The sequence below is a fragment of the Lacerta agilis genome, chromosome 7 (genome assembly GCF_009819535.1).
Source record: "Lacerta agilis isolate rLacAgi1 chromosome 7, rLacAgi1.pri, whole genome shotgun sequence".
Taxonomy (NCBI): domain Eukaryota; kingdom Metazoa; phylum Chordata; class Lepidosauria; order Squamata; family Lacertidae; genus Lacerta; species Lacerta agilis.
In genome coordinates this window covers 48762863-48788903 of record NC_046318.1, presented here as the reverse complement: position 1 = coordinate 48788903, position 26041 = coordinate 48762863, and the positions used below count along the sequence as shown (strand labels likewise).

General features: G+C 38.3%; 1 protein-coding gene across 3 annotated transcripts in view; it reads left to right on the top strand.

Moving 5' to 3' along the window:
• The window catches only part of RB1CC1 (RB1 inducible coiled-coil 1), a 47582-nt gene that overhangs the window by 1721 nt on the left and 19820 nt on the right, over window positions 1-26041 (top strand). For all 3 annotated transcript variants that reach the window (XM_033155199.1, XM_033155201.1, XM_033155200.1), the window contains exons 2-15: window positions 5300-5418; window positions 6400-6529; window positions 7102-7228; window positions 7313-7483; window positions 9651-9853; window positions 10801-11236; window positions 12489-12659; window positions 16962-17146; window positions 18297-18483; window positions 18589-18670; window positions 18932-18993; window positions 19641-19744; window positions 21763-21889; window positions 23941-25847. In XM_033155199.1, coding sequence (XP_033011090.1) covers window positions 6459-6529; window positions 7102-7228; window positions 7313-7483; window positions 9651-9853; window positions 10801-11236; window positions 12489-12659; window positions 16962-17146; window positions 18297-18483; window positions 18589-18670; window positions 18932-18993; window positions 19641-19744; window positions 21763-21889; window positions 23941-25847 — 3833 coding nt within the window. In that variant the 5' untranslated portion in view covers window positions 5300-5418; window positions 6400-6458. The remainder of the gene's footprint in view (window positions 1-5299; window positions 5419-6399; window positions 6530-7101; window positions 7229-7312; window positions 7484-9650; window positions 9854-10800; window positions 11237-12488; window positions 12660-16961; window positions 17147-18296; window positions 18484-18588; window positions 18671-18931; window positions 18994-19640; window positions 19745-21762; window positions 21890-23940; window positions 25848-26041) is intronic.

Below are 26041 nucleotides of genomic sequence, written 5' to 3'. Positions count from 1 at the left end.
TGTTCACATGAGTTCCAATGACTGGTGTTTCTTTTTGTAAAACTGTGTTTAGTTGACAAATATTTTAGTCATTGGCAGTGTGGACTTATTTTTATTTATTTATTTAGAGTGTAATCATTTTTCCTCCTGTATACAGTACTGTATAGTATTAGACATTTCTTTAAGATTAAACCTACAGGTTTTGAGCACCATGATATATCTACCAGCTAAACATAGCAATATATCGATATATCATGATGTCTGTAATAAGGATGGAACTATGTAAAGGCAAATAGTCCTACAATATATTTGGGAAATCAGGAATTTAATGTGAACTGTCACAGTATTGTCTTAATGTAACATAGAACAGTACATAGCAGTTACATAACCAACTACTGCTGTAGTACTAGCAGTTAGTGAATCTTAGGTGTATTAATAGGCAAGGGCTGCATTCAAGTATTTCTTGGATTTATTTATTATTTAGGGTAAGGAACTTGCTTGTACCTGTGTGCTTATTATAGTTTATTGATCAGACATTTTAGTCTAGCGCTGACGTAGAAACTATTTAATATGTTGGTATTAAAGTATTCCCATGATACAGGAACACACCAGACAATGATATAGCCTGAATGAAATTATGGTTTCACAGTTGTACCATGCTATAGACTCAATTGGCCTCATAGTTTACATTAACTGTACTGATATAGAGGTATAGGTATCATAGTTGTGAAGTATTTCACCTTAATTTGTAATGTACTTGTTTTTGAACAGCTCCAGTATATCATTGAGAAACTAATGCTCCATGTAAGGTGTTCTGTCCTATGTATTCTCTGCTTGTTTGATTCTCATTAGGAATCTTCATGGACGCCCTATGTGGGTCTCCTTTATGGAGGTCTTATTGAGCAATCCTATATATACTTTCCTGAGAATAAATCCCAGCACAACACTGACTTCTAAGTGGATGTATAGGATTGCTCTTCTGGTGTAATTTCAGTATGGATGGAGAGATGTTTTCATCCAACATGTATCTGTCTTGATCCATAAACACTTTGGTGATTTTTTTAAAATAATGGTTATTATCAATGAAATTTCATGATGCTTACATTTTAAAGTAAAAATAGGTTTACTGGTTGCAATAGGAGAGTTTGGGATTACATGTAAATGAATTGTTAAAGAATTTAAACTGTTGGCATGGGGGAGGGAAGAAATTGTATCCATAAATCTTAAGAATCCATACAAATGTGAATTGTTACTTGACAGAATACCTTATTTGTATAGTGTGGGGTTGCCAACTTTTTTTGACCACCAGGTGCATTTGAATTTTAAGGGTTCTGGGGTCACTAGTCACCAAATAGTTGCTAGTAGTGCAAAATGGCTGCATGGCATAACACTAAATTAGAGAAACAGTAACCTCCAACAACCTTATGCTTACCATGGGAAGTCAGCTATGTCCTGCTGGTCCTGATTGTTGAGATTGTACAATATCAATTTTACACACACACTGACAGTGTTGTTTTCTAATAGAAATGGGAGCATTCCTCAGCACCAAGAAAAATATACAAGGTGGCCACACCATACTGGACATTTTGCCTCATAACTTTCTTTCTAGGAGGGCTAGATACCGGTACTTACTTTCTATAGTGAATTAGCATTCCAAACTCTTCTCACAACAGTTTTGCTTATAGGCTGTTGTCTGCAAAATGCAGGCAAAGGTCACAAATGAGAATGTTGTGACTTGCTTGAGGTCAATGAATGAATTCATAGCCTAGTCACAATTTTGATTTTCGTTTCCCAGCTCTAGTCTTATGCATTGACCCACGCCCACCCTGTCTAACAGAAAACTACCGGTATTTTTTTGGAATTGGTGCAGTTTTTTGTGTTCCACACAGCAAAACAATATTAATAGCACATTTTGTATTTTACTGTTGGGGGTAATGAAATTCCTGGGCTCCAGCTCTTAAAAACACTTTGCTGCCTAGGATTTTTCTAGTTTTCTTGGAGTTTTTATTGCTTCTATTTAGACACACCCTTGGTAAGAATAGTACAGACACTGGCCTAGACCACACAATATATTAAGCCAAATGATAGCTTACTGAAACTGCCCAAATGTGGGCTCCGAGAGAGGAGCATGCAGCTGCTTTTCTTCTCCTGATCCTTTTTTGCTGCTGCCCTGTGTTGAGTTAAGCCATGGTTTGTCATCAAACCAGGATTTGTGAGTTACACAGTCTCCTTGCTAACCACAAGCTGTAACCAATATTTTGTGTTTTGTTTTTATTTCACTTACGAATCACTCCCATAAGGAATCCTGAAGTGATTTATAATATAATACTGCTTTGAAACTAATTTGCTATTTTGTTGTCCATCCAGCTAGGATAGCTCTCTTTTTGGAGCAATTCAGTCTACGCGTGTTGCAGCAATCCTTAACAATTGAGGATCATCCACAAACCTAAGCACCTCACTGTTAATCTCCAGATCATTTGTGAATATGAAATGGCACTGGTCTATATACGGAGCCTTTGAGGACCTTACTGCTTATTTTCCTTCCTTGTAAAAAAATGTCTTTTTCCAGCCATTTTGTCCTTTGACCTGTTTTCAACCTGTAAGAGTACCCCTTGGTCTTGCTTCTTGACTGCTAAGTTTGCTCAGAAGCACTTGAATAGTGTAAAAAAGCTCTGTGGACATTCCAGGTACATAAAATTTAACTGATTACCCCAGTGTATACAGTATTCTTGTGACACTCTGAAATAAAAGTGGCAAGTTATAAGCTCTGAAGAAGCCATGCTGACTTGCCTTCAACAAGGCTTATGCTTTTAGGTGTGTTTATGTCCTAGCTTTAATCATGCTTTCTTCTAATTACTTAGAACATTACTTAAGCCTACTGGTCTGTAATTTGCTAGATTCCCTTTAAATACTGGCATTAATTACACCAATAGCCTTCTAACCCTCTGATTCTGGTTTTAATAAGTTGCATTCTTTGTGAAATTTTGGCACTTTTCACTTTTGAGTTTGTAAAGAAGTCTTGGATCGGGCATAGGCAAACTTGGCCTTCCAGATGTTTTGGGACTACAACTCCCATCCTCCCTCACCACGGGTGCTGTTAGCTAGGGATGATGGGAGTTGTAGTCCCAAAACATATGGAGGGCCGAGTTTGCCTATGCCTGTCTTGGATGAATGCTATCTTGCTCCAGTGATTTGTTAAACTTCTGATGTGACATTTAACTTTATAATGAGATTGTTTAGCACCTTTATTTGGAATAGCTGTTTCTTCCCCGAAAGGAGTGGTTTGACTATGGAGCTCTCATCAGCATTTTTTTTACAATGAATACTAGTGGAAACAACTCATTTTATTTCACTGCAGTCTCCAATCTTCTTACAGTAGTTCTTTCACCCATTTGCTATCCAAGGTTCTTAATGCCTCTTTTACTGGTTTTCTGCACTTAATATCTTAACTTAAGTGCTTGTGGGTTTTTTTATATCCTAGAGCCAGTGTGGTGAAGTGGTTAAGAGTGGTAGACTCATAATCTGGGGAACTGGGTTCGCATCTCTGCTCCTCCACATGCAGCTGCTGGGTGACCTTGGGCTAGTCACACTTCTTTGAAGTCTCTCAGCCCCACTGACCTCACAGAGTGTTTGTTGTGGGGGAGGAAGGGAAAGGAGAATGTTAGCTGCTTTGAGACTACTTCGGGTAGTGATAAAGCAGGATATCAAATCCAAACTCTTCTCTTCTTGTTGTTGTTCATCTTTCTTTGCTTGCTTCAACGTGTATTTGCCACAGTAAGCAATCTGGTTAATTTACCTCTTTTGAACAGTGCTTCCATTTTTCTAAAAAAAGACTTGTTGCATTTTACGGTGTTCTTGACATTTAACCACATAGTCTCTTGGATTTGTTCCTTTCCTATCCTTTCTATTTTATGTACTTATTTTATTGAATTTTTATTAAAGTGGTTTGAATAACCTCCAAGCTTTCTGGGACGATTTGGGCCTTCGTTGTATCTCCAAACCAAGTTACTTTAAACAAATCATCTCCCATTTGTAGAGCTGCCTCTTCTGAAATGAAGTATAACTGTGCTGGACTTGCTAGGCAGTTTTCTGCTCATGTGTGTGTTGAATCTGATAGAGTTGTAATTGCTCTTCAGAAGAGGTTTGGCAACACATCCTTGATCTGATTCAGGGCACTACTCAGGATTCAGGCCCCATCTACACTGTACATTGAAAACATACTACTTTAAACAGTCACAGAATCGCTCAAAGAATCCTGGGAAGAGTAGTTTGTTAAGGGTGTTGAGAGTTGCTAGGAAACCCCATTCGCTTCCCAAAGCTACACTTTCAGTGGTTTAACAATGGATGCTTCTTCCCAGGGAACTCTGGGAAGCTCTGGAAATGAGTTGGGTGGAATGTGGTTGAAGGAGAGAGAAACTTGTTTGATTGGATGCAACTCGAAAGTCTCCAAGCAATGTTCATAATATACCTGTGATCTGATTATGTTTGGATGTGCTTGATTTTTTTGTTCATCTCGGTATCATCATCAGAACTTTGATTTGGACCAGGTTAGGGCAAGAATATATAGTATTTGTACTGCATTTCAAATGAAGCCTCTCAAAGTATATCCCAGTGCTATATTGCACTTGTTTTTCTTCCCACAGTGGTTCTGGATAGGATGACAACTAAGGACTGTGCTTTGTTCAGTTGTAAATAACAAAGCCTGGTCACTGGTGGTAATTTAGTCTCTCCTCCAGGCAACTAGACAGGGAAGTGTTTGTAAATTGCAGAAGAGTTGCTCTTTCTCCTTCTTCTTAGAATCATAGAACTGTAGAGATGGACCCCAAGGGTCATCTAGCCCAACGCCTGCAATGCAGAAATCTTTTGTCCAATGTGGAGCTTGAACCCATGGAGCTGAGATTAAGAGTTGCATGCTCTACCGACTGAGCTATCCCACTATACACCAAATTACTAGCATAGATACGTGTGGTATTCATGAGTATGAGTTTTCTATTTCAGCTTAGATGAAATTGTTGTGTTCATGCAGTACAGAAATAATTTAAATGAGGTTTTTCAGTATTAATCAGTCTCACATTTCTTTTCTCTACAGTCACCTAGTTTTCCCCACCTAATATTTATTGTAAACTTTCTATGGCAATTTTGTTTTTTGTTCTGTTTAGTACAAAGTATACAATTGGCATGGGGGGGGGGAAGTGCTTTAATAGTAGTTTTTGAAGTGCAGTATTGTTATGAACATTTGAATAGTCATTGTTAACTTGCTTCCTGTTGCACAAATATTCACCCTTCATTCTCTCTCACCCCCCCCCCCATTACTTTTTAGGTCTTTGATGCTCTGTGTTTAATAGAAACTTCATTCTCTTGCCAAAGTCAAATGAGGAAAATAGGTGGTTTTGCAACCCAGCTGTTAAAGACGGTGGAACCTCCATGCAGTGCCTGAAGGTAACTGTTTCATTCCGGAGAGCAAATATTTTCAAGTTTAAACTCAAAACAAATTATTTGCTACAGTTTTTTTTTTTTGGAGAATTTGGTTCTAAGTGATTGGTGTCATCATAAACAAATTAAAGTTGCCAGGTTTTGCTCTTTTAATTAATTTATTACAATGATTCCTCCTGATCATCCAGACATTGAAGTAATTGTAGCAGTTATGTAAACAATTCCTCTAAAATCTTAAAAATATAACCTATCTGGGTATAGAACCTTTGTTGCCAGTGATGGTTGGGGCTAGAGGCGAAAGTGAGTGAAGCAATAAATGTACAGATTACCTTTCTACAGTAGGCTAACAAAGCAGTCTGTTTCCTAGTTCTTTTGCAAAAAAATATGAAAAAGTATGTGTGAAAAATTTGGAATTCTCAGGATTTTACAGAGCGTCGGTCCCCTAGGGTACCACACACATGGGGTTGTATCCAGTGTTAGTCCTCCTCTAGAGAAGACTCATTGAAATGGGTGGATGAGACCAGCTTGGGTATGTTAATTTCAGTGGGTCTACTCTGAAATAATGTCATCTGCATGTCCCAGGAGGACATACAATTATCGGGATCTGAGTTAGTTCTTGTGTTCAGGATTTTTTGGGGGAAGGGCATGCATGGAAGAAATGGTTGAAAGAGGCAGAATAAGCTAGGAATACAGTGATACCCTGTACCATGTTACCATGCCTTGGTTACTAATAGCCGTGGGGTGGTCACTGACACAGTTGCTTCTGACCTCCCCCAAAATGTCACAAAGCAAATCAACCCCTGCTAAAGGCTACCACACATACATATACTGTCATGGAATGATTCTCTTATGTCCTTGAACTGCTGCAGCATCAGTTCATAGCTGTATGCTACTATGAATGTGCCTTACGTGTTGACACTGAAAGCCTTTAAGTTGAAAAAAAATATTATGTGTTATTATTAAGCTGATACTTGGGTTTCTTTTCAGCTTTTAAATAATAATCACAGAGTCGAAGCTATAAACTTCCGGAACCTAAAGAAGTCACCATGAAGTTATATGTATTTCTGGTCAACACTGGAACCACCCTTACCTTTGACACAGAACTTGCCGTACAGAAGTAAGTAAATCTTTCTGGTCTTCTGTGAGTAGTCTGTTGCTGGACTGTTCTTAGCAAAATCATCTCTTAATTCACAGTATATGTTTTGTTAGGGAATGTGAGTTTAAGCAAAACTGCTATTACAATGAACCTGTAGTGTTCCAGCTTTTCTGAGACACTTAGATAATTTAATAAACATTCTCTTATTAATGTGGTTTTTGTACCATTACATGAACCTTGTTGGAGCTCATCCCCTTCATCCTTGTTTGAGATCCTTCTTCCTTTGCCAGTCACTCTAAAGTAAGAGCACTTGTGCTGGATATATGGCATGGTCAAGGCAGCAGGGCCAACTTAAGTTGCCTGTTCTGTCCTTAAACAATTGGGATGGTTTCTTGTATAAAATGCCATTGGTGATGGATTGAGAAAGGGCAGCTACTCCTACCTCTGTCATTGTCCTAGTGTAGGAAGTAACAGTTTAATAACTGAACTTTGCATTATCTATATTAAGTCTTTAACATTTAGAGTACTCTGTAAATGCATAATTCTTAAGGATCTGTGAAAGATACTGAAACTTTTTTTGTCATTTTAATCAGTGTGGCAGAACTTAAACAAGCTATCCAAACTAAGTACAAGATCGCTATTCAACATCAAGTATTAGTTGTCAATGGAGGAGAGTGTATGGCAGCTGACAGGAAAGTCTGTAGTTATAGTGCTGGAACGGTAAATATTCACTTCTCTTTCCATTATTTCATTTTTTTAAAAGACTGGAAGGAGAAGAAAGTAATACTTCTTATCTTAACACAGGATACAAACCCAATTTTTCTCTTCAACAAAGAAATGATCTTGTGTGAACGTCCTCCAGCTATTCCAAAAACAACATTTTCAGCAGAAAATGAGATGGAATTAAAAGTGGAAGAATCTCTTATGATGCCTGCAGTTTTTCACACGGTAGCTTCACGGACACAGCTTGCTGTGGTAAGCAATTTCAGACCCTTTAACAATTGGGCTGTATTAAAGCATTGAGCACTCAGTAAACTCTCTCAAATTGAAGCTAGCTTGACATGTAGCTGCTTTCATGGTGTAAAGTTTTACTTTTGATACTCTTCTGTTTCATTTTGTGGGGATGGAATAGTATCTTTTGGATTTTGACATACTGTGTTAATCCAGGAGTCTGTAAACAAGTTTTGAAATGTCCTCTGTTTGTAGAAGGTTAGAAGTAACGATAAAGAAGGCTGGTATGGTATGAGAGGGTGAACTGGTGTAGAAGAAGAAAGGGATTGTGGCATGAAACAGAAATGTGTGATCCCATAGACTGTTTTAGAACTTTTAATCTTGGTAAATGCCCAGAAAACATTGCATTTGCACCTGCCTTTAGTAGTACCATTTTCTCTTGAGTATTTTTCAAAATTACATTTTCTTTGAATGGAAGACCACCATGTTTGCAACAGAAGTGGTATTTCTGATGCAAATGCACTTTATGCTGTTTATGGAAGTGCAAATAGATATATGTGTTGCATGAAAACTACATAGGTTTTCATAACTTTCTGTAAAATGCTTTGAGGTTGTTTTTGAAGTTGGTATATAACGGTAAATCTTATGGAATAAATATGATTGCAATTAGGTATTTTAGATGGTTTGTTAAGAACAGATTTCATTTTGCCTTGATTGGGTGGATAAATCCTTTGATACTGTGGGAATCCAGTACATTCCAAAAGTGCATCAAAAAGTGGTCAACCAAATGTTTCAAAGAAGCTTAACAAGTAGCATGTGATGGACAAGGGTGATTTGATAGCTCAGTTTCTGCAGAAGATTCCAGGTAAAATGTGTGGTATCTTCAGTTAAAAGATCAGCTAGCAGGAGGTTGGGAAAACTCTTTCTGAAACCCTGTGCAGCCTCTCCCAGTCAAAGTAACTGCTGGGTTAGATGGACAAATAGTCTGGTGGAGCTTCCTATGCTCCTATAGTCATATCCCGTTTCTCCCTCACAGTGAGTAATCAAAGGTATGCTACTTCTGAACAAAGCAATTTGTCCTGCCTGCATTTATTTAACCCTAGCATTCATGAAATTCTGTGACAATGAGTTTCATAAACTTAATTTACTATAGGAAAATGTACTTCTTCTTGTTAGTTTGCACTGAGCCTGCTGCTGGTCACCTTCATTCAGTGATCCTGAGCTCTTTGAAAAGAGGATAATTTATCATATTTAATGAAGTCAGTTGGTTTTATTTCCAAAAAAAAATTATGCCACCAACATTAAGAAAAAATATAACAATCAACAGCTTGAAGTGAATAAAAATTCATTCGTAAAACAAATACAAAATATATTACAGGTCAGTATATCTGATTAATACATCAACTGATTAATACATCAACATCGGTGGATCACCCCTTGCACAGAAATGAATAGATTTTGACAGGTGCTAAATACCAATGTAATAGGTGCCTATCTGATGTTCGCTGAAAGTGCATTCCAAGGGACAGGTGCTTACAAGGAGCTAGCATCATAGCAGGAGTCAAACTTAGTTTATTGACCCTCATCCAGCTCACTGCAGCACCCAGGCATCAGTGCAATTCCTGCACTGCCACACCTGATTCACATGCTATGGAAAAATAGAACTGGTTGTTGTTGATGTACTGATGAGGGCCAATCAGAGAGGATCTTGGAGTTTTACACAGTCTGGAAGTAGGTGGGAAATGCTTCTTGGCACCTAGCCAGGATTTGGGAATATCTGAAAAAGGCATAAGCTGGAGGAGATTTTTCTCTTGCTCTTGCTAGATGCTTTCTTGCATATTAACAAAACATGCAGTGCCGATGTGTTGGCTGGCTTTGGAAACTGCACAGCATATCACCTTGTTAAGGCAGACAAGTGATCTACAGGGGGTGAGGCATTTGAGCCTGTGTTGTTCTGAGCCTTCCAGAACAACTACCCCCACTCAAATTCCTTTTGCAGAGACTTCTACTTCACATCTTGTCTTTGCACCAATGAATCATTTTCCTCTGAAGGAATATCTAATAAATGCTTTTATAGTGTTCCATATATCTTAACTTGAAAATGTCAGAGTTTTTTGCATCATGTTTTGCAACAAGTTGATATGTATGTCTGGAGCGCTAACACGTTAATGTTTATATTGTTTTTGTACAGGAAATGTATGAGATTGCCAAGAAACTTTGTTCCTTCTGTGAAGGCCTAGTCCATGATGAACATCTTCAGCACCAAGGCTGGGCTGCCATAATGGCAAATTTGGAAGATTGCACATATTCTTACCAAAAGCTGCTTTTCAAGTTTGAAAATGCATATTCAAGTTACCTGCAGTCCATAGATGATATTAAACTGAAACTTACACAGTAGGTTTACCATTAGACTCCTCAATAAGAAGCTACCTCTGCATAGTCGCTTTACTGAAAACTAAGGTTTTATGGTTTTTTACATTTACAGTAAATTAAATTTAATCCAGTTCCAGTGTCTTTGCACTAATTGAAATAATAAATAGTGCTAATGATATTATTTATACAGATCTAATTTTGGAGTTAAGGCTATAAACCCATACTTAAATCTCACTGAATTTTAAGAGACTTACTTTTGAGTAGATATGTACTGGGATTGCACTGTTAAAAAAAATGTAAATTTTCCTAACCTTTTTTTCTTCAACATTCCAATGCAAGACTGTGATTGGCTCAAGGACACCCAGGAAGCTTCACAGTTAAGGAGTAGTCCAGTATTCGAACCATCACACTACACTGCGTCATCTGAAACCGTTTGCTAAATAGTGTTGCACATGCATATGTAAAAGTTTTAGCTCTAGTAAAAAATAATCCAATTCAGTAATTGAATCCAGTAATTGAATCCACAGGGTTGTTTGTGACAGCCCTGCCCCTTCCCTGTTGTCCTTTCTGAAAGGGGCTTGTAAGCACATTCAGCTGACCCCAGTTACAGAGGGTTCTCAGTCACATGGAAGACTGTACCCACATTCAGCTGGAGGCAGTTACAGTTCCCCATCAGACCTTCCTTCATAATGTTGGGTGGTTGAGTGGAGAGAGCAGGGTCACTGCAACCCCTCCATGGATACAATTAATGAACATCTGAATAAGGCTCAAGTCATAGTCCAATTCAAAATATGTTTGAATATTTAATTTTATAAGGAAGCATTTCTTAATTGGAAAAAGTTGAAGACTTGAGTATTAAATTGTATTGAGGACACAGTTGAGAGCATATTTTTAAATTATGTTTGTCACTGTACCTCAGTTTCTTTGTACAGTACTTAATAGATTTTTTTTGGTGTTCTTTTCTCAAGTTTAGGGGCTGCTGTTACGATAATGGCCAAGATCCCACTCTTGGAAAGCTTAACCAGACACAGTTACCGGGAATGTTTAGAACGACTAGATTATTCTGCTGAACGTGGTGGGACAGAAAGTGAAGACACTGAGAATGAGAAGTCAGCTGAAGTGGCACTTTCTCCTGACATGCTTAAAATGAACAAACAATCGCTGTTAGCATCATTTTGCAAATCGGTAGAGCACGCAATCCCAGATGGCACATCCTCCGAAAAAGTGGATGAAAACAGCCAAGCCAGTCAAAATCCTTCTGTTCAGGACAGTGATGCTTCAATGGAACTTAAGGAGTCTGATCTGCCTTCTTTCAATGTCTCCCTTTTAGACTGGATAAATGTTCAAGATAGACCTAATGATGTTGAATCCTTAGTCAGAAAATGTTTTGATTCCATGAGCAGAGTAAGTTAATGCCTCAAATAATGCCATTGGGTTATTTTTGCGTTCTGGCTTTGCAGCTTGCTACAAGTTTAAGCATTCTTCATAGGAATACAGTGAGATGTTATTACAAGGAGTTCTGAATCAGATTTTAATAATAGTTGTACAATCCTCTTTCTTACCCTTACATTGCATGATGATCTTGCTGTGGTTTGTGGTTGTGGTTTGAGCGAGGTTGCCACTGTTCATGAACAGATATTGTTTTCTCTCTAACATAGTCACTCCCCGTAGGAGTTGTAATGAACAAATATCCTTTTCCTTTCTTGTTCAGTAGCCAATCATGTTCTGAGAGGCTAGGTGTGGCCACTTGCTACTATTGTCATTGCTAGAAAATGGAAATGAGCCTTGGGTCCACTTCAGATTTGACTAAGTTGTCACAATATGCCCATGATGCTAACTCTGAAATATATTTTAAGACTATTTTATGGGAAAATAGACTCTCCCATTGTTAGCATTTCTTTTTTAAAAAAGTAGCATGGGGTCAGGATAGAAACTTGTGGGATACCTTAGGCATTAAGCAAGTGTCCCCAGGACCACCTTCTGAAACCTTCCATCCAGGAAGGACTGGAGCCGCTGCAAAATGGTCCCACTCCATCTTGCAGTCCATAAGCATGTTGTAGGTGATGGTATCTGAAGCTTCTAAGAGGTCTGCTAGAACCAACAGGGATGGCATTCTCTCTATTCAGTTCCCAGCAAAGATCATCCACCAAGGTGAACAGAGTAGTCTTTTTCCTGAAACCAGATTGAAATGGAATTGTTTCAGAGGGAGCCCACTTCACCTTGGACAAGTCCCAAATCTCTCATAATCTACCCAATTCAGTTCAGATTCATCTGAACAATGCACATACCTGATTGGTACATGGGCTTGAAAGCTTTAGAGGCCTGATTTAAGAAAAAAGACCAAAAGAAGCATATTTTGGAGGCTTTTTTTGTTCAAATGAAACTGAAGCTGCAATCCTATGCACACTTTCTTTCTTGGGAGTAAGCTCCACTGACCATAGTGAGACTTGCTTCCAAGTAAACATGCATTTGGATTGTGTTGTTAATCAGAAGGTTTAAGGAACTAATTAGAGATGACATTTTCATCTGCAGTTTAAAATCTTTCAAGCTTTTGGTTTCTAAAGTTGCATTTGTAAAATTATCTTTCCATAATCCATTCAAAGTATTTTTTGCACTAAAAGTGATTATTCATGCCAATTGCCTTTTTGTTTTTCAGCTTGATCCAAGGATTATTCAGCCCTTTTTGGCAGACTGTCGACAAACAATTGCCAAATTAGATAATCAGAACATGAAAGCCATTAAGGGACTTGAGGACAGGCTTTATGCATTGGACCAGATGATAGCTAGTTGTAGCAGACTGGTAAATGAACAAAAAGAACTTGCTCAGGTAATGACTCTTTCAGTTTTTATGTGAGTGGCAGGTGGATGATACAGTTTCCCAAGGCCACTGTATCCCCCCCCAAATAATGTCACTATTTTTAAAGTATCACTATTTTATAATTTAGTATTAAGCTCTAGATTAGTGCAACCCAGGCTAGGAAATGTGCTGTATTTTATCAGAACATGGATTTGGAAGCTAGCCTGTGTGATGGAAAACACAGCTCCCAAAGTGGAGCCCCATAGTTGCCCTGCCACATCTGTGCTGATACAGTGGTACCTCTGGATATGCACACCTCTGGTTGCATATCCTTCAGGATGCGAACGTGGTAAACCCGGAAGTATTTTTCTGGGTTTTGCTGTGCGTGCATGTGCAGAAGCGTTCTACCGCCACACGTGCATGCGCAGAAGCGGTCCCTCTAGTTGCGGAAACCTTGGGATCCGACCGGAGCTCTGGAACGGATCCCATCCGCAACCGGAGGTACCACTGTATTGGCTAAAAAATAACATGAGATCTTGTGAGTGTGCAAGATCTCACTGAATCTCCCCTAAAATATGTGTTGGTGTCAGGGCTGGCAGAGAAGCAGTGGTGAGAGAAGCTAGGCAGGTAAAGGTGGTACTTCTTGTTTCACCTCAAGCAGCAAAACAGGTCTCGACAGCTCTGGGGTGGAGGCAGAGCAACTCCAGGCACTCGTGAATGAGACAGATTTTGTAGGCCAGTTCCAGTCTTTATTACCAGCTCCAGTCACATGAGAGAGAAACCAGGGATGGGTTACACTAATGATTTTCTTAGATCTCTTGGTGGCCTTTGGTACCACTGGATCACCACTGTGGGTTTAGGAGTAGGGAGTGCTGTTTGCAGAAGGTAGCATTGGGTGATGCCTTTCAGTTCCCTAGGAGTTCCATGGTGCTATTCAGTATAAGGGGCCAGTGGGATTAAATGTCATTACGAAGTATTGAAGCACAGCTCTATTTCTCGGTAACATCTGAATCAAGAGGTGCTGTGGAAGTCCTGAAACAGTTCCTGGATTGAGGGACAGCAAACTGAAATGAAACACCAGCAAAGATAGATAGAGGCACTGTGCGTGAGTGGATACTGGACATGAAAACTGGTCTGTTGCCTCTTTTGGATGGGGTTGCACTTCCTCTGAAAGAACAGGTGCATAACGTGGGGGGTTGATCCTTGATCCAGCATTGCCAGTGGAAGCCCAAGCATCTAGAAATGGCTATTACCAGTTTCAGCTGATAACACCAGCTGCAACCATTTCTGGACAAGGATAGTTTGGTGACAGTGGTACACACAATGGTACTATTAGATCTATAGTCCACTTTAAATGGGGCTGTCCTTAAATTTCATCTAGAGTTGCTGCTAGTGCAAAAAGGCTGTTGCATGGTAGCTTTTTGAGGCAACATAATAAAGCTTCTACTTAAAGTATTGCTCTGGCTGCCAATTTGCTACTGAGCTACATCCAAGTTCTTATTACTGCTGTAAAAAGCCTATACAGTTCTGGACAAGGATATGAGAAGTCACCTCTTCCTCCTGTATCCTAGTCACTGAGATTTGTGGATAAATTTGTGTCCCTGCTGTAAAGCATGCTGTGGCACCAGTTCTCTGCATTTTTCTTTCTTGAAAGTGAAGCAGGCTCCAGCACTGTTGCCATTATTTATTTCTTTATTGCATGCCCTTCACCCTAAGGTCCCAGGGCAGGTTACAGTATTACAGCACAATTGGGATTCGAGTTTCTCACTCCCATAACCCCCACCTCTGTTGCTCCTGCAGCAACTGTAATTAATTGCTTGCTTTAAGCCACCTGATTTTACTCTTCAGTAAACATTTCTCTGCCACAGTGAGCCTGAGCCACATGGGTTTATTGTGAGAGGAGGATGTGTTGAAGCTGCTGCCTCAAAGCAGGGATTGGCTGTGAACTGGATTCGATCCTGTTTGTGGAACTGGGGTCCATTAATAAATGCTGACAATATTATTTAAATTTTCCACATAGCTATGTGGATTGTGCATGACACAGAGTGAAAATAAAAATAAGTTCTTGATTTTATAAAGAAATTCATCCATTAGATTTTCATCAATATGGTCAGTAGGTGGCAATGCATAATAAGGCTACTTCCACTCAATTCCTAAATCAAATGTAAAGCTGTAGAGATGTTTGTGCTACTTACTTTCATTTTGTTACTTTCATTTGGTTGTGTTTATTTCAGTAATGCATATACCCTGTTTCTCCTAAAATAAGACATAGCCATAAAATAAGCCATAGCAGGATTTCTATGCATTTGCGAAATATAAGCCGTTCCCCAAAAATAAGCCATACCCCGAAAATAAGCCATAGTGACGTGGTACCTCCCATTAAAACAGCCTGGAGAGGCGTGGCTATGTAGCGTACCGATGCAACGCAGTTAAAATAAGACATCCCCTGAAAATAAGCCATACTGTGTTTTGTTGAGCGAAAAAAAATATAAGCCGGTGTCTTATTTTAGGAGAAACACGGTACCACATCTTTTATCCAAAAATGCCTTTCAGGTGGCGTACATAAAAATTAAACTCAATATTGAAATAAACTGAAAAGTCGTGAAACAAAAATATAGGAAAATTGAGAGGAATAAACTATTCAGCCAGTTAAAAGTACAGCAGTTTAAAATCCCTGGGCAAATAAAAAGGTTGAAGCCTGTTGCTAGAAAGAATACAGCATTGATTGTTTGCTTTTCTTTAAAATCTTTGTATTATGAATATTAAAAGCTATATTTTATTCAAAATCCAGCCATTTCTATATGTAGAATACAATGCCTTCTCCCATATTTATGTAGAGACATATGAAGTTCTGAAGGATTCAAACAATCAGCTGGTTATGTGCTAGCAATTCTGCCATTGACAGCTGTGTCCACAATTGACACACTCTGTGTGTAGCTTTCAACACCCAATATTTGTGTTAATTGAAATCACTATGTGGAACATAATTCTTGAAGACAAATACTCAGCTTCACCTCATAAGTATAAAATGATTTCATATGTATTTCCACATGTTTACTAGCTGTCTAGTGTATTTTTTTCAGTGGCGACTCCCAATTGATGGTGCAATGTTTTCCTTAAACATTTCATTACTGTCCGCTTCACTACCTTTTGGCACTAAAAGAAGACAACCATATTTTCCTTAGTTTTTAATGGACAGTCTTATTCTTCTTGCTTTTATTGTTTTGTGGTTTAAATTTTGTTGTTGTTGGCTACCTTGGAAGCTAACCATGGATTATTACTTTTTTAAAAAAGCTACTTCATGTAAATAAGATGTAGAATTTTTGTAGTTTGCAATTTCATTATGTAGCTGTGTATACAATCCTGTACATGCTTACCTGGGACTACCATTGAACTCAATGGGGCTTATTTCTGAGTATGCATAAGATTGCACTGTAGCAGAAGTAAAAAACATAATTGAAACTCTTTTAGTAATAATTCACTAAAATGGAGTAAGATCCTTGAAACAGTAGGAAAAATAAGTTTTAAAATTAGCAGTTTGCGTGACAGAACAGTATGGTTTGTTAGTCTTGTTGACAGAGGTTCTATTTTAATGTCATGCAGTTATATAAGTAGGTTTTAACAAATGAGGTTTTTTACTCTAGGCCAGAAATTAAGTTATGGTTTCCAGAAGATGTGCCCATTTTGCATGGAGTACTAAATGATCTGAATAGTGTTCTTGTCCTTGGTTTGCGTATATGAAGCTGGCGCAGAACATTTGACAAGATAATAAATATGTATTAATTTCCATTTTTATACCATCCTTCATCATTTCAATGTCGCAGAGTGGGTTACAAATGAAACATAGAAATAGAGAATTGTAAAGTTGGAAGGGATCCCAAGGGTCATCTAGTTCATCCCCCTACAATGCAGGAATCTCAACTAAAGCATCCATGACTGATGGCCATCCAACCTCTGCTTAAAAATCTCCAAGGAAATAGAGTCCACCACCTTCCAAGGGGATCTGTTCCACTGTCAAACAGCTTTTATCAGCAGAAAGTTTAGTCGGAATCTCCTTTCTTGTAACTTGAAGCCATTAGTTTGAGTCCTACCCTGTCTATTGAATTGTGTTTCTTTATAAAACTGCACAATGTCTTGTTTTAAATGTGACAGCTCAAATAACTAACACTGTTTAGCTTGGTTTGGGGATATGCATGGTTCTGGGCTATCATGGAGCATTTAGATGTTTTATAATTAAGTGATTATGTGCTGTGAAGACCAGACAGTGTATTTGTCCAGCTTTTGTTTTGATATCTTGTCACAACAATGAATTTTAAACCTGTTTTCTTACAGGGATTTTTGGCTAATCAGAAGAGAGCAGAGAACTTGAAAGATCCTTCTGTATTACCTGATTTGTGCTTGAGTCATGCAAATCAATTGATGATTATGTTAACTAACCACCGGAAACTTTTAGATATTAAACAGAAATGTACTACTGCCAAACAAGAACTTGCAAATAATCTACAAGTCCGGCTGAAGTAAGTGATGCTGCTGCAGTGCTATATGCTTCTCAACCATGTTTTTGTTTTTTTGTTTTTTTGTCACCAGCTTGTCATGCATGCAATGCTACTAAAATTATGTTTTTATGCGGGGATGGGAAACTCCAATTCGTAATTGTCAGTAACTAAATAGCCTATGTCAAGCACAAAGATCTGTTGTCACCAATCTAAGTACTAGGTGCTAAGATTGGAGATATCCGTAAAGTTTGCTCATCTTTTTTGGGGGGTGGGGTGGGGGCTTGCTTTTAGTCTTGTGCAAGAAATGTATTTAGTTCATATCCGACAGTCAAACCTGTATTTAGATTTAATTTTGTTAATGTGACTTATTGGGACAGTTCTGGGATCTTGAACTTGGTACATGATGCATAAATCAACTGTATGAGAATCTCAGATGTTTCGTTTTTGTATTTTTACCATGCCATAGAAGCTTGACAAATATGCCATATAAGCAACTGTGGGTAGATTTGTAGAGCTGGTTTTTGGCACTCTGTATTATATTCTGGTTTGGGGCAGAAAATGAACATAGGACTTCTCTTTTGTTTACAAATGAGCAAATTGATACAATGCTGGAAACAGAAGTTCTGGTAGAAACATCCTGTAAGGTTCACGTGATGGTGTTTACGAGTAACGAAGCAGGAGCCAAAACAGTCCTTTGGCAGTTTTATTGTGGAAAACTATTTACAGTGCAGAGCTACAAAGGCATGTATGTCTCTGTCGCTGGCAGAATCCGGGAGTGGCCCCTTCCTGCTCCTTCCCCAGCATAAGAGCTTTGGCACCCCAAATCTCCTCTTACCCTCCTTGCGTTTCACCCCTCTGTGCAATTGGGGTGCTGGAAATGGCATGCTCCCCTCCGGACCAGCAGGATGAGGTGAGGTGCTGGGGCTCTCAGCAGCATCCCTGAGCCCTCTCCTCTCCTGCCTTGCCCCTTCCCCTTCCTCCCCACTGGAGGTGTGGCTGCTCTGCGCACTGGAAGAGGCGCTGCTGCTCAAAAGGGTTTGGGGGGTGTCTGTAAGCTAACGGACCCTCCATTCCCCTCAGCGGGCCAGGTGGCAGTTCCCTGACACATCCAGTGGAGAAATTTTATTGCTGTTAACAATTCAGTATGCTACAGTGAAACTCTATTCCATAGGTGGTGCTGCTTTGTAATGCTTCATGCTGACCAGGATGGAGAGAAACTTCAAGCCTTGCTTCGTCTCGTAACAGAGCTGCTAGAAAGAGTGAAGATTGTAGAGAAGCTTAGTAATGTCCCTCAGATGTACTGCTTGGCTGTTGTTGAAGTTGTAAGGAGAAAGATGTTTGTAAAACACTACAGGGAGGTAAGCAACTTGAGTACAGAACCTAGTTCTCGGATTGAAGACTAGAGGAGGGAACATGACTGTGTATGTACGTTTAATATAATTATATATATTTTTTTCTTATAGTGGGCTGGTGCTTTAATAAAAGATGGGAAACATCTTTATGATGCAGAAAAGGCCAAAAGGGAATCTTTTGGAAAGCTATTTAGTAAGTATAAAATGAAATTGCCCCTGTTAAATTTGCACAAATAACTTGCAATGTAGTTCTATATTGTTCCTCTTAATAGTGTCCTGAGAAAGAACTATTAGGAAATGCATTGGGCTCAATTTCCCCCCTACTGTCCCTTCATCATCATCCTCCCCATTTCTGTTGTTGTTTGTTTTGTTATGTGTACACATACACAGAGACATACACATACAGATACATACACATGTGAATAAATGAAGTAATATTTATTTCTCTGAACAGGGAAATCTTTTCTAAGAAATCGTTTGTTCAGGGGACTTGATGCCTGGCCCCCATCCTTTTGTGTGAGTATACCATGCTTTTTATTTTTAATGAAGACTTTTGGCTTTTCCCAAACACTTTGAGGAATTAGTATAATTTGAATTTAGAAGCAAGTGTGTAGCTACTTTTTGTATTAACTAGCTTGTAAAGAAGGGGGTATTTAGGTTCTTGGTGGTATAGAATGATTACTCTGCCTCTTGATTTAATATTATACTTGCCCTACAGTAATTGCGCTGGTAGCATAGATTAGTGATCTTTCATCCAGTATAACCATTTATGTGTATGTTTTCAGTTAAAAGTGTAGACAAATATTTCAGGCTTATAAATAGTCTCTACCCTGGCTGTCTGAGGCACAGAAGAAGCAACCAGGTTGGGAAGCTTCTCAAACCTTGAATACTATTTTCTTAGAAATATCAGGTCGGTTGTTTAACAAATTTATTTGTGGGCAAGCTACTTTTGTAGATTTGTTTACAAGCCTCAGATGTTCCTACTTTTAGCTGCAGCTGTTCTAGTGATCAGGAGACTTTCAAGCGCCCTGCACAGTCTTTCAACTGATAAATGGAAATTAAAATATATCTCAATGGTCTTTATTTATGGGCTTAAAAAATATCTCAGTTGTTCAATCTATTTTGCTGTTTATCATGTTCACATTGATTTGTTTTACATACAGACCCGAAAACCTCGCAGGTTTGATGGTGAACTTCCTGATATCTCATTATCTGATCTGCAATTTTTGCAGTCCTTTTGTCCTTCAGAAGTCCAACCATTACTCAGGTAAAATGAATTCCTAAGCATGTGGGCAAGCAGAAAATAGATTGGGATCTTCTGCTAGATCTCTGGGCAATTTGTAGTAGATTGGCAGTGGTTCCCATAACAATAAACTAGTAAAATTGCAGTGTTGTTGTTCAGTCGTTCAGTTGTGTCCGACTCTTTGTGACCCCATGGACCAGAGCACGCCAGGCACGCCTATCTTTCACTGCCTCCCGCAGTTTGGTCAAACTCATGTTGGTAGCTTCGAGAACACTGTCCAACCATCTCATCCTCTGTCATCCCCTTCTCCTTGTGCCCTCCATCTTTCCCAACATCAGGGTCTTTTCTAGGGTGTCTTCTCTTCTCATGAGGTGGCCAAAGTACTGGAGCCTCAACTTCAGGATCTGTCCTTCCACTGAGCACTCAGGGCTGATTTCTTTAAGGATGGATAAGTTTGACCTTTTTGCAGTCCATGGGGGTCTCAAGAGTCTCCTCCAGCACCATAATTAAAAAGCATCAGTTCTTCGGCGATCAGTCTTCTTTATGGTCCAGCCCTCACTTCCGTACATTACTACTGGGAAAACCATAGCTTTAACTATTCAGACCTTTGTTGGCAAGGTGATGTCTCTGCTTTTTAAGATGCTGTCTAGGTTTGGCATTGCTTTCCTCCCAAGAAGCAGGCGTCTTTTAATTTCGGGACTGCTGTCACCATCTGCAGTGATCATGGAGCCCAAGAAAGTAAAATCTCTCACTGCTTCCATTTCTTGCCCTTCTATTTTCCAGGAGGTGATGGGACCAGTGGCCATGATCTTAGTTTTTTATGTTGAGCGTCAGACCATATTTTGTGCTCTCCTCTTTCACCCTCATTAAAAGGTTCTTTAATTCCTCCTCACTTTCTGCCATCAAGGTTGTGTCGTCAGCATATCTGAGGTTCTTGATATTTCTTCCGGCAATCTTAATTCCGGCTTGGGATTCATCCAGTCCAGCCTTTCGCATGATGAATTCTGCATATAAGTTAAATAAGCAGGGAGACAATATACAGCCTTGTCGTACTCCTTTCCCAATTTTGAACCAATCAGTTGTTCCATATCCAGTTCTAACTGTAGCTTCTTGTCCCACATAGAGATTTCTCAGGAGACAAATGAGGTGATCCGGCACTCCCATTTCTTTAAGAACTTGCCATGGTTTGCTGTGGTCGACATAGTCAAGGTGGCTCAAAGGAAAAAAATCTGCCATAACTAGCCTTGCTTTATAGTATTCATTTATTTCCTTTGGCCAGGTATTTGTGTGGTTTGATTACCTAGTTTTAGAGGCTATGTATTAGAATCCCTGATCTTTAGCAATTAGGGTTCAAACTTAACACTTTTGTGGCAGCAAGTTTTTTCATGATAGCACAGGATTGCCCTCCTTTGAATAATTGGTAAGACAGAGACAGTTGTGAACTTTTGAACATCCTAACTCTTGATTTTTAGGTTTATTTTTGTTTTGTGCATGGTTTGGTTTTATTTGTGATCATACAGTTGTGTTTTGTCATTTTTATCTTAGCGTTTGGAAATTTTTGTTGAATATTGTGTTGTTTTATGTAAATCATAGAACTGTAGAGTTGGAAGGGATCATGAGGGTCATCTAGTCCAGTGTTTTTCAACCACTGTTCCGCGGCACACTAGTGTGCTGTGAGATGTTGCCTGGTGTGCCGTGGGAAAAAAATGAAAAATTCAAGAGAATTACTTTATATATAGTCAATATAGGCACAGAGTTAAATTTTTTAACATTTTCTAATGGTGGTGTGCCTCGTGATTTTTTTCATGAAACAAGTGTGCCTTTGCCCAAAAAAGGTTGAAAAACACTGATCTAGTCCAACCCCCTTGCAATGTTTGCCCAACGTGGGACTCAAATCCACGACCGCTAAACTACTTAGAGAGTTTGAATATTCTAAGTGGTATAATTTTATATATAAATAAATATTCTTAAACACAATTTACATTTGTAATCTGTTCATATCTGTTTAATGTAATCTGTGTTAATTACTCTGTATTTTTAAGGGTTCCTATACTTTGTGATTTCGAACCTCTCCACCAGCATGTACTTGCTCTACATAATCTGGTCAAAGCAGCACAAAGTTTGGATGAAATGTCACAGACCATTACAGATCTGCTGAATGAACAAAAGGTATCATTGTATTATGTGTGTGACTTCGTATATGGATAAATTGTTGAATGCCAATCCTAAACACAATTACTTAGAAATAAACTTAGCTGTGAAGTGAATCAGTGAGAAATATTTCTGAGAAATGTATTTTGTGAACAAGAACAAAAAAAAAAAAGTTGCTTCTAAGTTCCCCGGCCTTTCCTGAGAGTACCCAACTTTCAGTAGATGTTTCTTGCAGAGTGTCTCTTCTCTCTGCAAGAAGGCAAACTGCAGTTGGCAGCTTATTGCCCACAATTTATATAATATCTCAATCAACTGCCCTGAAATCGTTGATTGAGAAACTAGAAGGGTTCAATCCTTTGACTCTTGGCATTTTGCCAAACAATAGACCTCTTTTTAAATGCTTTCATATTTTTTTGTAAAGTTAACACAACTTATTGGACATACTGGAACAGTCAGCTAAAAGTTGCTTTCCCTAACCTGCAAAGATATTTTGTGGTGCTTATATGTTGGGTTTCTGAAGTACAGTACCTAGGACCTCTTATTCACAACGTTTATTTGAAGTAACATACTTAATCACAAAACGTTTCAGGTTTAAACATAGTTAAGTGTCAGTTATGTATTTCTGAAAGCATCTGTTGCAAATCCGTGAGCTTGTCACCTCATCAGGGGTCCGTCCTTTGATTGTTTATTACACCACCCTTCCTAGAAAGGTAACATATGGAGAGACTTAAATCAAGGAGAAAATTTGTAAAATATTTGTCTTTGTGTTATTTTTCAGTGCATAAGGGCTGCTTATGTTCATATTTCTGCTTCTCAGGATATTTTTTCTTGGGAATTTACTATTGATATTAATTGGGAAGCATTTTGCTACAAGCCTAAATTAGGCTTGCATAGCCAATATTGGAAATATTTTTCTTTAATATACTAATTGAATGGAAAGAAAATATTATAATGAAGCAGAATCCACATCCTAGTTATAGTGTGCTTTTTCTGAACTCAGTCTTTGCACCTTGTTTTGTCAGCACGGCATAAAACCTGAATAAACAATTAATTTAAGGAGATACAGCTTGAAAGAAACTAAGGTAGAAATTACAGAGAGTGATCATGGCTAGATTCCATTTATATCTTTGTGTTATGTGATTCACTTATTAAATAAAATTGTACTTCTATAAATGCATGTAAACGGGCAAATCCCAGTAATAAAGAGTAATTTTCCATCTGACAAGTATTTCAGAACCTCTATCATACACTAATTATGACCCGTTTACTACATAATGTTCTAGCACAGGAGTGGGCAACCTTTGTTGTGGGTTGCATGCTGGTGGTCGATGGAACCAGAGACAAAAATGTTCTCATTTAACTGATTTAGAATAAAGGTTGCCCTGCCACAAATAGCATTATGGCTACCTCAGATTAGAATTTCTATTCTTCTACAAGTCTACTCAGAAATAAGCCCCACTGGTTTTGATGTTACTTCTCATTACATATAAAAACATTTGTTTTTAGTACAACAAACATATAGTTTTCAGGCCCTTTTTAGAAAGGAAGTAAAAATAATTCCCCCCCACACACACACACACTGAAATGGAGCATAAGCATACCAATTTATTTTTTGACAGCTTGGAAGGGGGGTTATTTTCTCCAAAGTATGCCAGCAGGAAAAAAGTTGTTTAGAAATTCATTTGTTTTTTATCAGATAAAATACTGTCCGTTTCAAATATTCTGAAACGATATAAAAGTGGATGGGGGAGACAAGCTAGGAACAATAAGGATGAAACAGAATGAAAGGAACTCTGATGGGATGCAAGAATGAGGCAGCTTCAGAAGGTGCATGAAATGAGATTGGGGTACTGATTTGCTGGTGTGCCCTGGATTAACCATGGTTTTACTTTCTGCTACATATAGCTGCCAGTAAGATGTCATAAGGTTTTATGAATTCCTGCTTCTCTAAAGTGAAATACTGCCACATGTATGGAGCCCGCTATATTTGGCTTGAGGCCTATCTTAGAAATTGTTTATGTTTATTGAACGATAGTATTTTAACTCTGGCCTGTGTTTTTTACTTTTAGGCTTCCAACAGTCAAGCCTCACCACAGTCTGTCACTACACCAAGGATGGAAAGTACAACAATTGCTACCTCTCCTAGAACTCCACCACCACTCAGTCTTCATGGTCCTTTGTGCCCACCTGTGTGCCCCCCAGGTCCTTTAGAAGAATTGTCCCCAGACAGTATTGATGCTCATACATTTGATTTTGAAACGATTGCCCATCCAAGCATTGAACAAGCCCTTAAGCAAGGGTCATTAGACTTGGACTCACTGGCAGAAAGTCCAGAATCTGATTTTATGTCAGCGGTTAATGAGTTCATAATAGAAGAAAACCTAACGTCACCGAATGTGATAAGTGATCCTCAAAGTCCAGAAATGATGGTGGAGTCTCTCTATTCCTCAGTTATCAATGCAATTGACAGCAGGCGGATGCAAGACACAAATATATGTGCAAAAGCGGAAGCTTTAGAAAATTCTGCTATAAATGTTTATATGGAAAAATGTAGAGATGTTGCTGAGGAATCTCGGTTAAATTTAATAAACATAAAAGAAGACCTTTGTCATTTTAGAACATTTGTAGAAAAAGAACAATGTGACTTTTCCAGTTCTTTAAAATGTACTTCAATAGAAATAAAGAATATTATAGAAAAAGTAAAATTTTCTCTTGAACAAACGCTAAAAGATAAACACCAGAAAGAGCTGCAATTGGTAAAAACTGAATATGAAAGCAAAATGAATACTTTAGTTGAAGATGGTGAAGAGAACAAAAAAAAGATCACAAAATTAAAAGGTGACTTAAAAGGTCTTGAGGATGTTTTGCATGATAAAGATAATGAATTTGCAATAGTAAAGAATGAAAAGGAGGCAGTTGTTTTTTTACAAAATGAAAAGGAGCAAAAATTGCTTGAATTGGAAAGTCAAATGAAGAATCAGACTTGTGAAATTAAAGAACTAAGAGAGTCACGTGAAAGGGTGTTGGAGAGTTTGAAAAAACTTCATACTGAAAGTGATGAAAAAATGCAGCTTCTGAGAGCAGAACTTCAGACTTTGGAGCAAGATCACTTAAAGGAACTGGAATCTAATCTACAGGAAAGACATACACAAGAATTTGATGAACTAATGGCTAAACACAATGATTGCTTAGAGCAGTTGAAAAAGGAGAATAAACTCCGACTTAAACAAATGCAAGAAACTCATGCTGCAAATGTCCATGAGAAAGAACAACAGATTGAGGAATTAAAGGTCAAGGTTTCTGAACTGTCTGACTTAAGATGCAAATTAGAGGTTGAACTTGCACTGAAAGAAGCAGAAACAGATGAAATGAAAATACTTTTAGAAGAAAACAAAACTCAACAGCAAGATAATCTAAAAAGTCTTATTGACAAGGAAACTGAAATGTTAAGAAAACAGATTGATAATTTGAACCATGTAATACAAATTCATAATGATGAATATCAGGTGGGTCTAGCAGAGCTAAGAACTTTAGTGACAATTGAGAAAGATCAGTGCATTTCAGAATTAATTGATAGGCATGAAGAAGAAACAAATTTGCTTAGAACTGAATTAAGTAAAGTAACTTCTTTGCACCAACAAGCTCTTGAAGCAGAAAAAAGATTGGAAGAACAAATAACAGAGTTGCAAGGTAAGCTAGAATTGGAAGTAAATGCCCTAGAAAAGCAAAAAGAAGAAAATTTGGTATTGTGTGAACAGCAGAAGAAATATGAAGCCTCTATCAATAAATTTGCAGAAGAAAAAGAGCTACTATTAGCTAACCATGAACAGGACAGGAAACTGCTTGTTCAAAAGCTCAACTGTGAAAAAGAAGATGCAGTCCGAAATGCCCTTAAAGAATTTGAATTGCAGAGGGAAGCTGTTGAAAAAGAACTTTTGGGGAAAATCCAGCAACTAGAGATGCAAGTTAATCAGAGGTACTGTATGAATTAAGTTGCCCTCTAACGTTTGAAATAAAATAAACCAACAATGCTTAATATAATTTGTAGTCAGTTGAGTAAGTGCATGCAGTCAGTTGAGTAAGTGCAATCTCAAACTATAGAAGGTTTTCTCCATTCTTGGATCTCTGGTTTCTGCTATTGCTCAGACACATCTTGCCTCCTCATATATC